At 36.5% G+C, this 16,955-nt stretch overlaps 1 protein-coding gene across 1 annotated transcript in view; it reads right to left on the bottom strand.

The window, feature by feature from the left end:
* Positions 1-264: 264 nt before the first annotated feature.
* YIPF7 (Yip1 domain family member 7) overlaps positions 265-16,955 on the bottom strand; it is a 36,431-nt gene continuing 19,740 nt past the window's right edge. Inside the window, exons 4-6 of the mRNA XM_043971649.1 lie at positions 14,794-14,939; positions 6,773-6,954; positions 265-1,677 (exon numbers count right to left, since the gene is read on the bottom strand). Of these exons, the coding sequence (XP_043827584.1) occupies positions 1,515-1,677; positions 6,773-6,954; positions 14,794-14,939 (491 nt within the window). The 3' untranslated portion in view covers positions 265-1,514. The remainder of the gene's footprint in view (positions 1,678-6,772; positions 6,955-14,793; positions 14,940-16,955) is intronic.

The raw sequence follows: 16,955 nt of genomic DNA on the forward strand, positions 1-16,955 counted from the left end.
TTGCTGAATTTATCAGTGATTTTAGCCAGTTTCCCCCTACAACTGGGGGGACAGATTAGAACTTACATTTAGATTTTTAAACAACACAAATATATCATTAAAAGCTTGTTTAAAAAATAAAAATGCTAAAGTTGAGATGTTTACTTTTTTGAATTTATGAAGACACAATCTGAGCTTTTTTATTTAGAAAAACACATTCAGGAATAAAATCTCTTACCTATCTTTAAATAGCTTTTTAAAAAAGCTCACTTTTATATAGACACTTTCTTAATGACTTCAGTGAAGTTTTCTAAGTTTCAAAAGTTATCTGATTTTTGCTTGATATGTGGGTTCTTTCACTTTCAAACCCTAAACAAATTTCTTAAAAAGACTTTTTAAACTGCTCCTTTTAAAGAACTTGCTGTATCTACCAACTTCTCCCCCCATCTTCAAAACAATTCTTGGACTTAAAGCAATCAACAGGAGAAAAAGTACAATCAATTTACTAGGCCTCAAGATGATGGCCTCCAAAGGACTGATCCACCAAAGAGGAAAGAAGAAACATAAGAGAAAAAATTTTTAAAGTGTATATATGTGTATATGTGTGTGTGTGTACATATACATATATACACAGAGACATATTATATATTTAGTCTAACATTTTATGCTGAACAATTTTTTCTTTGAATTATTAATTAATTTAGTGCCCTTTTCATATAGAAAGCCTAACAAGTAAAGATTCTAATTAATTATGATTTGCTATTTCAGTGAACTTGCAATCTCATCAATATGAGTATTTCCTCTTTCGATGCAGACTGCAACCCAGATCCACTTTCTAATCCTTTGCAATACTTGTCTGAGTTTTTCCATAGATTCTTCACAAAGCTTCATCCAGCAGCTCAATTCTCTTTGAGGCATAAGGAAAGTATACATAGAAATAATGGGTAAGCATCTAAATTCATAGAGATGTTCTACTTTTTTTCTCTTTATAGTGGAGAAAAATTGTGTGTGTTCTACTTGATGTCTATTGTCATCCAATCCTCTATATGCATCTATAATACCTGTACTTTACACCTACCAGTATAAAGAAGACATTTTTTTAAAATCACATTGGATTAAGGAGTGACCATATACTACTGAGCATTTCTTTAGTTTCTCAATTAGTTTTCCATAGGTCACTTTTAAGAAGCAAATTCCCATAGTACATATGATTTTACCTATCACACAACTCTTCATGAATATTTCTAGTGAGTCAAGCAAGGTATAACTGTTCCTATATCTCCAGTTTAAGAGTTATTGGGGGAAAGACTCTTTGAAAGTAATTATTTTATTTTCCATTAGCTTTATTTTAGATCTTATTTCACAAGCAGGAAAGCAAAAATATCTTTCAAGCCAGAGAAGCTTCTACACTATACCATCATTAAGTGTCGTTTTGTTTCTCAATTTACTAATTCAGAGGTAAAGGTAACTTAATCCCTTTCTAAATTAACTAGACATGCAAACAAAGAACACACAAAAAGACTATTCAAAATACATTAGAAAACAGTCAAGAGGGCAAAAAGTCCATAAAGTAAGGCACAAGGGTAAGCAACTAGCAGTTGCTGTCCTTCCATAGTCAGTGCTGAACTGAAGATTTTGGCTGCAGATAGACTACACCATCCAATGATGATTAGAGCTGCTACAGTCCCAATGGTTCCCCTAGAAGTAAGAAAATTGTGTTATTTATGCACATTAAGATGAAAAGAAGGGGAAGCTAGGTGGCACAGTGGATAATACACTAGCCCTGGATTCAGGAGGACCTGAGTTCAAATCTGACCTCAAACACTTTACTAGCTGTGTGACCCTGGGCAAGTCACTTAACCCTCATTGCCCTGCAAAATAAAAAAAAAGATGAAAAGAAGTCACAAATTCAGAGCCAAGAATCTTACTAAATCCAGTTATAAGCCTTAGATTTTGGGAAAAAATTTAAAATCCCCTGGAAATAGGAGAATGCTCCTGAAGCCCTTCTCATCCTGCTGCTTTTAAGTTTCCACATCTTATCACTTGAAGTACCTTACTATGATATCTATTGAGGCAGTTAAGATATTGGCCCTAATTCTCTCTTTACAATCCCAATTTCCTCCCTCTAAAATTGAGGCTGAATGTTTTGCTACCTTGAAAATGGAGAGAATGGCTTAACTCTTAACTTTTTCATTAGTATATTGCTGGTATATGCAAATATGAGTATAAAGTTTGGGAGGGGGAGAATGGTTGCAATAAGGGAAAGAAGCTCCAAAGATTCTGCTGAATTATGCCCCAGCTCTGTCATTATAGTTACCTACTCCAAACCTAATTTTGTACTCAATTACCAGAGCAGTCCTACCATTAATGACTTTAAATGGGTAATTTTGCCTCTTAGAGCATCCAATTTCTCATATGTAAAAGAAGGAGGAGAAACTATGTGGTATCCAAATACTCTGGTAGCTCCAACAATCTAGGATTCCATGAAAAGCATGGTCAAATATTGTACAGAGAGGAGACCATATGTGGTGGCAGCAAGGCAGTATTCTGGTAACAACAAGACCCTAATCCCTGGTTACTCTAGAAAATTTAGGGATGAGGTAGACGGAGGAAGAGTTTCCTTTGTAGCCTGAAAAAAGTATATTCTTCAGAATCATAAATCTTATCACTGGAAGGGCCTGCAAGATGTCAGGTGCTCCAGGATTCAGGCTGTTATTATGATAGAATATTAGCTCCTTGATGGTCGTGACTGTTTTTGTTTTGTCTCCTATGCTCAATACAGTGCCTTGGACATTTTGGGGAAGGTGGGTTTCAGACCTTTAATTTCATTGGTGTAGTATAAAATTCCTGGTGAAGAAAATCCTTCACTGATTCATATGATAATGTGTCCTAAAACTTTATAGCTTTAGAAAGTTGACCACTGAGAGCTAAGGTGACTTGCCCAGGATGACACAACCAGTATATGGCAAAGGTAGAATTTGTATCCAAGTCTATCTGACTCTGGGACCAGCTCTCTATTCACTCCACACTATGTCTCTTGCCCATAGAAAACATTTAACACAAGTTTGCTGAGTTGAATTGAATTATTATCCTTATTTCATAGAAGTCCTGTTATATTCCTATTCCAATGTCTCAATATAGGGTAAAAGTGACCCTGGGTTCTTAAACACTATGCCAACAAGGTAGCAACTCTTGCACTGACCATGGTGGAAAGTATCAACCTGATTATAAGAACTATTTGCCTCCTATCGAAGGACCACCTTAATTATGTTTGAAAAAACTAAGTTTAAAAAGTCAGGATGGTTACAGGGTGATTAACTTTTTTTCTTTTTACTCTTTTTACTCTTTTACTCTTCAAAAGCACCTACTAAGTTATAGAGTGGTTTTGATCTACATGAGGGAAAGGAGCATCTACACCAATTAAAACATGGGCCTTTAAAAGAAAGTATTAAAGTGGTTTTTTTATAGATGAGAATTTGAAACTCCAAAATGACAAGGCGACTTGCTCCAAGGTCACACAATCAATAAGCTGTGTGGTGTTGAAAGGTGGGTAGAGGGAGGAGGGGGCTCATACATCTTGCCTTTCTGGTAGAACATAAGCTCCGTGAGTGTAGGGTGTGTCCCCAGTGTCTAGCAGAGTTAATAAATGCAAGTTGATAGAATCATTGACTCTGTCATTCATTCACTATTGCCTTCTGTCTCTCTTGGTTTTCTGAAGATATGAAGAGGTGGCTAGGAATGTTAGTTAGCATGTGGGAGCAGCAGAGCTGCCCTCTATTTCTATGCCAGAATAAGCATCCTGGGTAATCTATTGTAAAACACTGCTTAAATAAATATGTTCTTGGACCCTGTGCCCATCAAGCACATTTTAAAGTACTGCAACAAATAGTACATGTTGGTTCAATACACATCAATTAGGAATAATTTCTATAGTAATTTATTTTACTGATATTCTAAATGAAATTATAAAAAGATACCTGATTATTTAGTGTAGTTAATATAATCAGGGCACTTGAAAGTATTTCTAGTTCAATGGTCTTAGGGACTATAATTTTTTGTTGTTTCATTATAGTCATTCACAATTTAACCACTAACACCTAATGAGCAAAACACTAAATTATAATAACTTACAAAAGGCAAGATTGCTATCCTAAACTCTGATACTTCAAAAATCTACTGACATTTCACAACTATTTATGCCTTTTGATATTCTTGGCTTAAATCTCAACTTCACTGAAAATTATAATCAAATATTAGAACAAATGCCCTTTAAAAAGAGTTTTGTCAATACATACAATGACTACAATAATGCAAATAAAAGCAACACTAAAAAGAAGTTGAATGTGGATTAATTATAATGCCTACTTAGTCCCTGAGAACTGATCCTGAAACATTACTCCCTCTTCTTAGTAGAAAGAGGGGAAACCAAAGAGAAAGAAATTTGCTATATCTTATTTATCAGTCTTGGTCCCATCCTGGTGTCAGGTTTTGCTTAAATGTTTTTTCCTTGTTACAAGGGAGGAGTCAGTATGGGGCGGAGGGGGGGGGGGCAATGAGGGTTAAGTGACTTGCCCAGGGTCACACAGCTAGTAAGTGTCAAGTATCTGAGGCCAGATTTGAACTCAGGTCCTCCTGAATCCACTGTGCCACCTAGCTGCTCCCTAAGGAGTCAGTATTAAGAGGTGGAAATTGCAGGAAAAGTCTTAGGTTTAAAAAAAAACAGCAAATAAAACATTTTTAAATTAAAATAAATTAATGACAGTGTTGCTAAGATATCCCTAAAGGTCTACCCATTAAGAGATTCTGGTCAATTCCTCCACCTCTCTAGTCCTTAGTTTCTTCATCTAAAAAATTAGTGGTTTGGACTATGCCAGGAGTTCTTAACTTGAGGTGAATGGATAAATTTCAGAGAGTTCATGAACTGAGATAAAAAAATACATCTTTCTTCTTACTAACCTCTAGCTGAAATTTAGTATTACCTTCAATTATGAATGTAGACAACAAACCACAGTAGTATTGAGCACTAGACTGCCAAAGGAATCTGTAACACAAAAAGGTTGAGAACTCCTAGACTAGATTTTAAAAGTTTCTTCTTACTCTACTGTTAATCTCTTTTCTAAACAAGAAAAAATTGGACCAACTTTTTAAAGGGCATAATATATCATAGAATAGCTTCTTTCCATTAGCATGCTTGGGTTCATGTAAATGCATTACAAATCAAGTTGGCTTTTAGGGCAACCAACCATCTAACCCACTCTTTTTTCACTGCAGTGGGCTCAGGCAGGAATAAAGCCCTTGATGCTGATATCTGAGGAATTACCTCTCCTCCCCACCTCCTCACATACACAAACACATGTGCACACAAACACACGTGCACACACACACACTTTAAGTTGTATACAAAAAGTGACAAAGTGACCATGGATTCTCATTCTTGAATGTTCATTCCACAACAGATTAACTAGGATTGTTCCCAACTAATCTAATCTTACTTAAAACATTGTTATCCATGATATGTGAGAAGACTTTTAAAGGCAAAAGTGATGAGATTCCCAGACTTTTGTTCTTTCTTTTGCCCTTTTCCAGGTTACTCTGAGATCCCAATGGAAAGGAATGTCAACATTGACTCTGCCCATTGACATAGGGAAAATACCTGCTTCTAGGATGACTTTCTTCCTGCATAGCTTTGGATTTGGGAAGGTGGAAGAGGACAAAGTGGTACTGGCATATTCATGGGCTGGGAGAATGTTGAAAGTGGCTTGATATAATACCTACACTGCTGTTAAGTGCTTCAGAATTGCAAATATGAAGGCCTTAGTGATAAAGATGAAAATGAATTTCATTATTTTAAAAATTATAGCTTCCCGTTTCAAAACTTCAGGGATCTGATTTTGCTAGTGTGTCCACTCCCTCAACCAATACAGCTAATGTGCCTTCTATGACAGTTTTTGAGAGTTGCTATGTCTGAAAAATTTATCTTAGGAGCCTTAAGAGCACCCTGATATTGTAGGTGTTATTGATAGTCCCATTGTTACAAATTTAGAAATGGAGGCTCAGAGAGTTTAAGTGTATTGCCAAGGATCCTAGTAGTAAATATCTGATGCAGTATTGGAACCAAGTCTTCTAAATCCAAGACAAGACGCACTATGCCTCACTATCTCTCACAACCTATGGTCACCTCTATTCATGATGAGACATTAGAGTAAGACTTTCTCCTTATATTGAGCCAAAATCTCCCTCTGTGCTAATAATAACACCTTCCATTTATATCATTCTTTATAGTTGACAAAGCATATCTATCCCACAGTGTATTTATCACAAAGTCACAATGTCCCCTTCAGTGTTACTGGGAACTCTTTACTGCAAGAAGTCGTGCTGAGATAGATCAGAGTTGCTCTTCTCTCGGGTAGTAAAATTGCCTGGGAGCCCAGACAATTTGTCAATGTTCACAGAACTCTTATTTTTAAAAAATCAAACAAGTGAATGTTTTGTTTGTAGTCATCATACTACCCAAGGCACCAGTTCACATTAAGAACCAGTAGCTTACAGAATGACAGCTTAAAAGGTTCCCGGTTTAAAGAAAAACTGGAATTTTAAAAAAAGTTACAGAATTGGATAATGCACCTGAGACCAACACTGACCTACTTTTCCCTCTTTTTGAACCTTCTTAATAACCATAGTCCTACCAATCCCACAACTAAAATGTTCAGAAACAGGAAACAGCTGCTCTGGTATGCCACTGTCTTAGCTGAGATTGTGCTTGTGGGGTCAATTAACACACATAGGTACTTACTGCAGTGAGAAGAATATGGCACAGCTGGACAGGATGACCATGGGGAGCAGACAGTAACCCAGCACGCTCGCCACACATCCATATGACACTCCTGAAGTGCTCATCAAGTTCAGTAAAGCATGAATCCCAAGGCATCCAATTGCACTCATGCCATACACGTAGCCAAATTGAACTTTTCCCGCCTGAAAGAAATGGGAATATCACAACTTAATTACATAAGCAAACACAATCCACCAAGAGGAAATTCAGATGGCAATGAAGGGGAAGGATATTTCAAAGCTGGATCACTGCTGGCTCTTGTTCCTGCAGGACTATCCTTGGGGAATATAGGGAATTCAGCTACTGGAAAAAGCATTATTTACAAAATATTGCACATTTTTCGGCTTAGCCTTTTGGGACTATGGTTGGGAGGGGTTTGCTGAAGCACAAAACACTGTTGAGTTACTGGAGCATTGCAAAATACTTCAATGAAGTACGGGTTTTGTGAGGACCTCTTTTTTTTTTTTGCAGGGCAACGAAGGTTAAGTGACTTGCTCAGAGTCATACAGCTAGTAAGTGTCAAGTGTCTGAGGCTGGATTTGAACTCAGGTCCTCCTGAATCCAGGGCCAGTGCTTTATTTACTGTGCCACCTAGCTGCCCCAGAGGACTTCTTTTCTTCAAATGTGATCAGAAATCATTAGTGTTTATGATATAAAAGTGACCAAAGTAATTGGTTTCTGTTTTTATAGAACCTAAGAGCTGAGAAAATCCTCAAAAACCATACAGTTCAACCTGTAGCTTACTTTCTACAATATGAACAATGAGTGGTCATCTAGTCTTTGCTGGAAGGCCTCCAGGGGAGTGGAACACACTATACCTTCTGAAACAACCTATTCCATTTCTGGTTGTTCTTATGATATTTTTTCCTTAAATCAAGCCTAAATATATCTCACTGCTATTTCTAATCACTGTTCTTGGGTCTGTTCTCTGGGGCCAAGTAGAGTCTTAATCCCTCTTTCACATGACAGTCTTTCAAATAGTTGAAAACAACAATCATAACCCTCATGAGTCTTCTTCAAGCTCAACATCTTCAGTTCCTTCAGCTCATCCTTGTATGAATTGTTTTCCATCCTGGTTACCCTCTTTTGGACATGAGTCAACTGCTATGTGCCTCTGCTGAAACATGGTATAGGAAGTATAGACCACATCAGAACCCTAACCACCATCACTCTATTAAAGTAGCCCTAAATAGCATTACCCTAAGAATATAAACTTAAATTTATACCCTTTAAATTCTGTCTTACTTCATCTCATTGTTCTTTCCTCTCATGATATTTTTAGATCCAGCTTCTGTCAGCAAATCTGTTAGTTATTCTTCCAAGTTTTATCTTCTGCCATCTAAAAAGTGTGCCCTTTGTGTTTTCATCCAAGTCATTGTTTAAAAGGTTAAACAGGAGAGCTCCAAAGATATATTCCTAGAGCACATACTAGAATTCTCCCTCCAACTTGACATAGACCTAGTTTTGCCCTCTATGGACTACCAGAGGAAATAACTAAATTAGTGCCAAGTCATCTAGCCCACATCTACCCATTTTTATCACCATGGGAAGCTTTGTCAAATGCTTTGCTAAAATTTAAATATATTATGTGTATAGCATTCCCTTGATGTAAAAGTCTATTAACCCTGTTATGAAATAAATGAGGTTAGTCTGTCATGACCTGTTCTTGATGAAGCTATGCAAGCTTTTAGTGATTACTGCTTCCCTTTTTAAGTACTCAACTGCTACCTCCTTAAGAATGTGCTATAGAATATTGCCATGAATAAAAGTCCAGCTTTCTGGACAATACTTAGCAATCTCCATCCTCGTTCCTTTAAAAAAAAATAGTGAGGGGCAACTAGGTGGCGCAGTGGATAAAGCACCAGCCCTAGCTTCAGGAGGACCTGAGTTCAAATCCAGCCTCAGACACTTGACACTTACTAGCTGTGTGACCCTGGGCAAGTCACTTAACCCTCATTGCCCCACCAAAAAAATAGGGAAAATATTTGTACTTTTTTTAACCCTGCAACATCCTCCTCATTCTCTAATATCTTTCAGAAAGCACTAACAGCAGCTCAGCCATCATTTTTGGTATTTCATTCAGCTCTTTAGGATATAATTAATATAAGCCTGCTGGTGTGGATTTATTGAGGGTAGCTAGATGCTGCATAACTGTCATTTCACTTATCAGGACTACAGAAACCTGGGAGTGGCAACACTCCCAATTTTAGCCCATCCCCCACAGTCATCATCTAGAGAAACAATTTCTGTGAAGAAGGGGTCAGCCATCCTCTCCAGCTGCCAAAGAAAGCAGCAAGACCCCTTGAGGTAAGGACAGGGGGTCAGTGCAAGGCAGGTCAAGTCACCACCACCACCTTGACCAGCACCTCCCCATACCCTCATAAAGACAGACCAAGACCCTAAACCCAAGAGTCTTGGGAATAGTAGTGCCTCCCTGCTTCTAGCCCAACAGCTACAGCTATCACTGAGAGGAGAAATCATTGTGGAAAAGGAGCCCATCTTTCCTACCACCCTCACCACCATTACCAATATTCTATCTACCTGAGCACTGAACAAAACCATTCTTTGATTATCCATTAGAAACCAACAAATTTCAAACAATGTTGTGTTTATCTGTATTCATTGACACTGTTAGCTCTTTCTAGGCGCTAACACTCTATACCAGCCTTTACAGGGCTATGTTAATCTTCAGTATTCATTCTATGCTCCCATATTCTATATGTATCTGTTTTAAATATGTCCATCAATGAGTTTCCTGTATAACCACATCAATATCTTTAGGCAACTCCCATTTTTCCATTCATCAGAAACATATCTGCTTATGTTTTCAGAATTTCATTCTTGTCATCTTCCCATACCTGTTGGAAAGACTTCCTTTTCAAAATATTAATCTATTAAATGCTATTGATTTTTTTTCTGAAGCCTCTAAAATCAGCTCTGCCAAAATCTAGAATGCACATGACTCTGGACTATACATGACTTTCCTCTCTATCATAAACTTTAATGGATAGTTATAGTGCAGAAATCAGTTGTTCCTTTTCCTTCAGAATCAGTTCCAACTGGCAGTTCCCCTTGTTTATCACTCAACCTTTCAAAATATGGAATAATAATAGTTGCAACTCACAAATTTATTGTCTTTTGATTTCAATAGAGAAAGAGCACCAGCAGGATGTCCGGATTATTGAAGTACCTGTCACTACAATGTCATGCCTCTCTACGAAGTTTGTGATGTTCCCAACCTCCTCATCCAATTCTTTTTCTCTAGGTGGTCTGTAGTATAGACCTCCGACAGCATCACTTTGCTTTTTATTTTCCTGGATTCTCACTGAAGTGATCTCCACTGTGCTTTATCCCATGTTTCCCTGGATTTTCTTATATCATATGTTATTAATATTAATCCTATCCTACAAACCTCTTGAATTTTATCTAATCTGTTCCTTTTGAATAAGGTATTTATACAGAGCTAAATTCCAGTCCTGAGCTACCTGCCATCATTTTCTGTAATACCTATGAGGTCAAATTTAACTCTTTACATTAGGATCTTTAGCTCACACTTATTATCAATGAATTGCTCATCTGATACCATGAGTTTTATTACTTGGATATTGTCTTCTGTTAATTACAAGTTTCTCATAGATAGATAAAGATATATGTATATGTATATGTTATATGTCTATATATACATACAAATAGAATGGTAGATTCAATATAAATGTATATAGGTTTGTACAAGCTATATGGGCAGTTTTATATCCCCTTTCCTTTTAATTTATAGTCCTCTTGATTTGACTCATAAGACTCTGGCAAATATATTTGCTGAGTCTTATTAGATGTAATACAAGATGCCCATCATTTCTAAATTTTCAGTCATTGTCTAAAAATTTGAATCCCACACAAAAATATCTTCTTTCCAATTTGCCTTTTTTTAAATCCCCTCATTTCAACCACTGATAACAATGAAAATGTCATTTCTACCCCTGACACTTTCAAGGTTTTTTTTTCCCTGTGGTTGTTGATTTTGTCCAGAATTCACATTTTAAATAACACTTATTAGTTTCTTTCTTCTGGTGCCATTTATACCCACAATTGATTTATAGAAACCTTGCTAGAAAGAAAAGTTATCATAAGTTTTGACAATTCTTGGAAGCCACCCCACCAATATCACCATCACATCCCAAATACGTGTAACAGATAAAAAAAGAGTTCTCTGTAGTTTATCGTAGGTCATCAAATAGCTGCCATAGTATCAACTCACTACTCTTCTTTCTCTGAACATTAATGTCTCCTGGAGATCCTCATAGTTATTTATTGGAGCACAAAAAGATGCTTCCTCCAGTAATGGCCCAACTTCCTCCTTTTCAGGAAGGGGTTCATTCCTGTTCTATAAGTCCAAATAGTCATGGGCTCTTCTTCTTCCCTTCCTATTCGGTATCATATTCTTTGGCCCTCTCTGCCTGCCTGATACAGGTAAGAATTCCCTTCAGCTTTTTTATATCACTGTCTTCTTTATTTTCTCTATGAATCATCTCATTCATTCTTACAAGGACATTTCATTCTCCTTGTTAACTTGAATGACAAACACTTTTCAAGACCTCTCACTTTTTCTCCAGCTTACACTTTAGACATACTCTAGTGTTATGGAGCAGAAACAAAGCACACATTTCATGATCTACAGTAAAATTCTTCATGGCCCCCATAATTGCTTTAAACCTATCTTTTCAATACCCATATTCTTCTGGTGAAGATTCAATGATTGTAAATGATGGATTACAACAATCTCTAAAGAATTCAAGCTAAGTGCTCTAAAAAGATACATGGTAGACATGAGTAGGCCATGATAACTCAACAGTAAAGAATTGTACAAGACAAGTAGCTTACAAGATGACTTAAAGGCAAAGTGATATATATGATCAGAGGGGGGAAAAGTGGTAAGGTTATGTAGCTACAGAGATGGACAGTCTGTGTTCTCCAATGGTATCCATCCACACAATGTTAAGAGAGGAGGATAGTATGTTTGTTAGATTTTCTGTGGACAGTTTAGGGACAAACATTAAAAATAATCACAAAGGTTGAGAAAACATCCAAAAGTGGGTTGAGATTGTATATCTGTTAAAGTGTAGAAATAACAACCCAATATTAATTTGAATCAAATTTAAGATAATCAGATTTAATACTCAGTATGAAAAGATTCAGAAAATATAGTTGATCAAGTAATATTTCATAAAATACTTTAATTGAAATATTTATTGAATATTGAATTGAAATACTTAGTCTGATTCTACTTTGCAGATGCTGAAAATGACACCCAGGATTAGAACCCAATGTCCTTATTCTTATTAATTAATTAGTTAATCTTTTCACCGCTGTACCATTCTAACTCCTTATTTAAAAGCAGAGAACTTTCAAAAATCAGAAAGTACCATTATGAGTTCAAAATATATTTAATGGAATTCATTCTGCCCTTGAAAGAGGAAGATTATATTCTCAACATAAAAACCAACAATTGCAATATTACAAATGACTTGGGGGGGGAAGATTAGTTAATATATTAAATTGATTGTTTCTGACTATTTGATTAATTGACATAGCCTTCCTTAGCAGCTTAATCTAAGATTATCAAATTACTATGACAAAGACAGAAGAAGGGAGGTCAGCAGCTAAATTAAAACTCTACTTGATATAGTGTTTGATTTACAGGGAATTTACATCTGCTTCTGTAGAGAGGAAAAAATAAGATGGTATCACTAAATGCAATTAGTTCAAATGGATATGATATGGTTTTTACTAAAAAAAATTACTATGCGATTGATATATAACACTAGGCTGACTAAACTTATGAAATGAACATTTTAAAATATCTTTAGTTAGATAACCATTTGCAAAGTAGATCTTTCATTTGGGAATTTAGGTTTTTATTTGAATGGGAAGAAACTTGCTAATTCATTGAGGATTTTTCTTGGTTTCTAAATTTCCTTTATCAGTTTGCTTTGTTTCTCTATAGTTCTGCATTAATGGAGCTGTCTGTTTGAGATTCAGAATTTTTATACCTTCAGTTTTAAGCCAAGTATTGTGTAAGAGTACAAGCCAAGGAGAAAAGATACTTAAGTTCTAGTTCTTTCTCTGAAACTTGGTAGCAATTCAACCTTCAGCAAGTAAGTCACTTTACCTTTGCGGACCTCAGGTTGCTCATATGAAAATTAGAGGACTGGAGTACAGAATCTTAGAGTTGTTAGGGAACTCTTAGGCCATCCAGTTCAATCAATACCTTAAAAAATACCCTCTGTTCCAAATTTTGCACAAAGACTTCCAAAGAGCACATATGTCCTACCACCAGAGGCAACTGATTCCACTTTTGGTCAACTCTGTCTTTATCTCAAGCCTAACTATGTTTCTCTGAAATTTCTCCTCATTTGGGAGCAGCTAGGTGGTGCAGTAGATAAAGCACTGGCCTGGGATTCAGGAGGACCTGAGTTCAAATCCAGCCTCAAACACTTGACACTTACTAGCTGTGTGACCCTGGGCAAGTCACTTAACCCTCATTGCCCCACAAAAAAAAAAAAAGAAAAGAAAGAAATTTCCTCTCATTGGTCTTATTTCTGCCCTCTTAGAGGAAGAAGCCAAAGTCTCCTCTTCTTCAGAGAAAACATCTCCAGTTCTTTCAACCAATCAATGTATACCATGAACTTGAGACCTCTTACTATCCTTCTTTGCCTCCTCTTTTACACCTTCCAGTTTATCAATGTCCTTTCTAAAATGTGTTATTTGGAACCAGACACACTACTACAAGATTGAGCTGATCAGGGTAAAGTATATTGGTGCTCCCACATCCCTAATCATACCATAATTCACCTAAGGAAGCCTAGTGTTGTATTAAGTCTCTTGACTTGTCATCACAATATTGACTCATTTTGAGCTTGAATAAACTCAAAACCCCACAGATCTTTATTTTTTTCCCAAATGAACTTCATTGTAAACAATATTCTCTTTGAATTGGTATTAAGATCTTTACATATCACCATGGAATTTGGTCAAGGACATTAAATCACAAATCCAGACTTATTATCCTCCTCTCTATTTGAACTTATTTCCAGATGCAACTTTTCTCACCTCATTTTTCCAGGGTTTTATTTCTTTCCCTTTTTTACCTGATGCATTTTTCAAAAGATGAAACTCTTCATTACAGTCTTATAAATGAATACAAACATTTATAGTTTTTTTCATTATCCATTTGATGAGTCTCAATACAACAACTAATTGACACAAGGAGAATAAAAGAAAATCTCACTATAGACAGCACACAAAGCAAAATGAAATCCTGGTCAAGTTATTACTTTAAAAAGAAAAGAGGGGCAGCTAGGTGGTGCAGTAGATAAAGCACCGGCCCTGGATTCAGGAGGACCTGAATTCAAATCCGGATTCAGACACTTGACACATACTAGCTGTGTGACCCAGGGCAAGTCACTTAACCCCCATTGCCCCTCAAAAAAAAAAAGGAAAGAAATAAGATAACCAGAAGAAAAATTCCCTGTGAAAATTAATTCCCTGTGAATGAAGAACTAAAATAACCAGAAAAACAGTTCCCCATAAATAGATCATGTGAAATCTCTACAACATGTTTTTTTTTTTTCATTCAAGCCCTGTATTTTGATCTATATATATGGTGCTCTTCTTTTCTACCTATACTCTACCTTTTTGTAATAAAGAAATGAACTAGAAGGCATTGATTATAATTCCCTTTAATATAGTTTTGACCACTTTGTACTTTTACAACGCCATTTAAATTAATGACTTAACTATGTGCTACCCATGAAGGTAGTTTCACATGGGTATTATGCTTTGATTAAATCTTGTGCTGTCACTAAAAGAAAACTCAAGTGAATGCTCTTCACCATAATAAGTCAATACTTCCTTCCTAATCTAGAATTTGACTTTTTTTTTCCTCTTAAATAAGAGCGTCAAAGTCTTCTGATTGCATACTTTACCAGAAGGAGGGTTGCTCCCAGGGCTATGCAGAAAAGCATGGGGCCTGTGAGGTCAGTTTCATTCATAATGCTGCCATCTGCTGGTTTCAAAGGATTTAACACTGTCATCGTTTTTTGCCAAATGTGATCAAAATTTATTCCAAGTTCTGCAGAAGAAATAGAACAATTTCTTTTTAATTTGAAGTCAATAGAAGTCATTGACAACCCATTTAAACAAAATTGGGCTCTTGTCATATCCAGATCATGACCTCTGACAAATGCATAGTGAACTAAGGCCCACCTGAAGCTACTTGGCAGGCCTTTGCAAGGCATCCAAGCTTATATTCTACTTGCAAATTGAGAAATACTTCTTATCTTCTCCTAAATAAAATTTTAGCTAGTCAACCAAAAAGACTCTCCTACTGCTCATGTTAATGTTTCCTTTTCAGAGATTTAAATTGCTAGTACTTCCAAAATCTTTCTTATCTGCAACATTGAATGATTTTTTTTTTTAATTAGCAGCAATTGCCAAACTGAAGGTGACAATCCAGAAAGGATGTAAGATTGTCTTTTAAATTTTCCTCTTCCTGATGAGAAGTATAGTTCTTATGCTAACCAACTGAAAAATAAACAAGAAGAAACAAGATGGGTCCTCCCACCAAATCAAAACGATCATAGCTTGTATGAATGATTATATAAGGTCAATGCACATTCGTGGTTGACTCTGTGCAGATGAAATTCCAGAGACAAAACAGATTTCCCCCTTGATTTATTGGCCAAGGGAAAGCAAGGGTTCTTAGATAGTGCTAAAATCAGTACAGCTTAGTGACCCTGGGTTTACTTTGCTATGATTTTTTTTACAGGTTTTATAGAGTCTATTCTCCAAAATATTTTGTTGTTATTATTGTTTTAATAGGATTAGATTAGATTCCTTCATGGAACCTGTTACTACATGGTACTGTTCCTATGTTAAAAGTTAATACAGGGGCAGCTAGGTGGCACAGTGGATAGAGCACCGGCTCTGGAGTCAGGAGTACCTGAGTTCAAATCTGGCCCCAGACACTTAACACTTACTAGTTGTGTGACTCTGGGCAAGTCACTTAACCCCAACTGCCTCACTAAAAAAAAAAAAGTAAATACATTAAAATATGTACACTGAACACAGAATAAATGTGTTCTATATACCAGTCACTTTTTTTCCAATCACATAAAATAATATTTTAAGAGGAATATTTAGGGAACTGTAAGGTCAGAAAAACTTCAAGAAAGGAAGGGAACATAGCTCCAGCACTTAGAAAGTAGCCAGTCACTCAGCTGAAAGTAAAATTAGAATAATGAGGAAGTTGAATTAAGAAAAAAATATTTCATGAATATAGTGAATTCTACCTGGGAGGCACAGAAGGAATGGTTTTCTCAGAAGTTATTTTAAAAAAATTAATCCATATTTATTTAAAGAATGTATTATCTATAATGATTGAATTTGGGGGTAGAAGGGAGTATATTTGGCATTAGTACAACTCTCAATGCAATACATTTTGGAAACTTCCTTTCTTACTCCTTTCCCCCTCTGCTAATTTAAGAGAATGACAGCAATCTGGGGGAGTGTATGGAGGAGGAAAGAGAAAAAACAGCCAGAGGAAGTAGTTCATAACTGGTGGAGACTGAAAGGAGGTAAAGGAGACAAAAAGGAGAGAGACAGACAGAGGATAATGGTGGGAACAGTAAGACAAGGACAGCACTGAATGTTTTGCCCCTCTACCTGTAAGGAAGCCATAGTGCCACTATAAGACAAAGAACCTCAGGAGACCTAGCAAAGAAACTGGCAAACAAAAGAGCCTGTTGCTCCATGCCCCATTCCCCTTGCTCAGCTCAAAGAGAGCAGTTCCAACCTGGATAAGACAGTTGCTGCAGTATCTAGCTCTTCTCTGACCCTTATGGATCCCCCCATTTATCCTGCATCATACAGGGCTACAGAGGTACCATGAACTTCACCACCCCCACTGCAGCAACCCAAGAACAGGCATTTGCCTGTTAGTTGGTGTGTTCTTCCTTTGGTTGAGGCAGCATGGCATAACTAAAAATTAATGCACTTTGAGTTTGACCTGTTTGAGTCTCAGTTTTGCCACATACTAGATGTATGGATCGTGAACAAGTCATACAAACTTTCTGGGCCTCAGTTTCTT

This window comes from Dromiciops gliroides, chromosome 6 (assembly GCF_019393635.1).
Source record: "Dromiciops gliroides isolate mDroGli1 chromosome 6, mDroGli1.pri, whole genome shotgun sequence".
Lineage (NCBI taxonomy): Eukaryota > Metazoa > Chordata > Mammalia > Microbiotheria > Microbiotheriidae > Dromiciops > Dromiciops gliroides.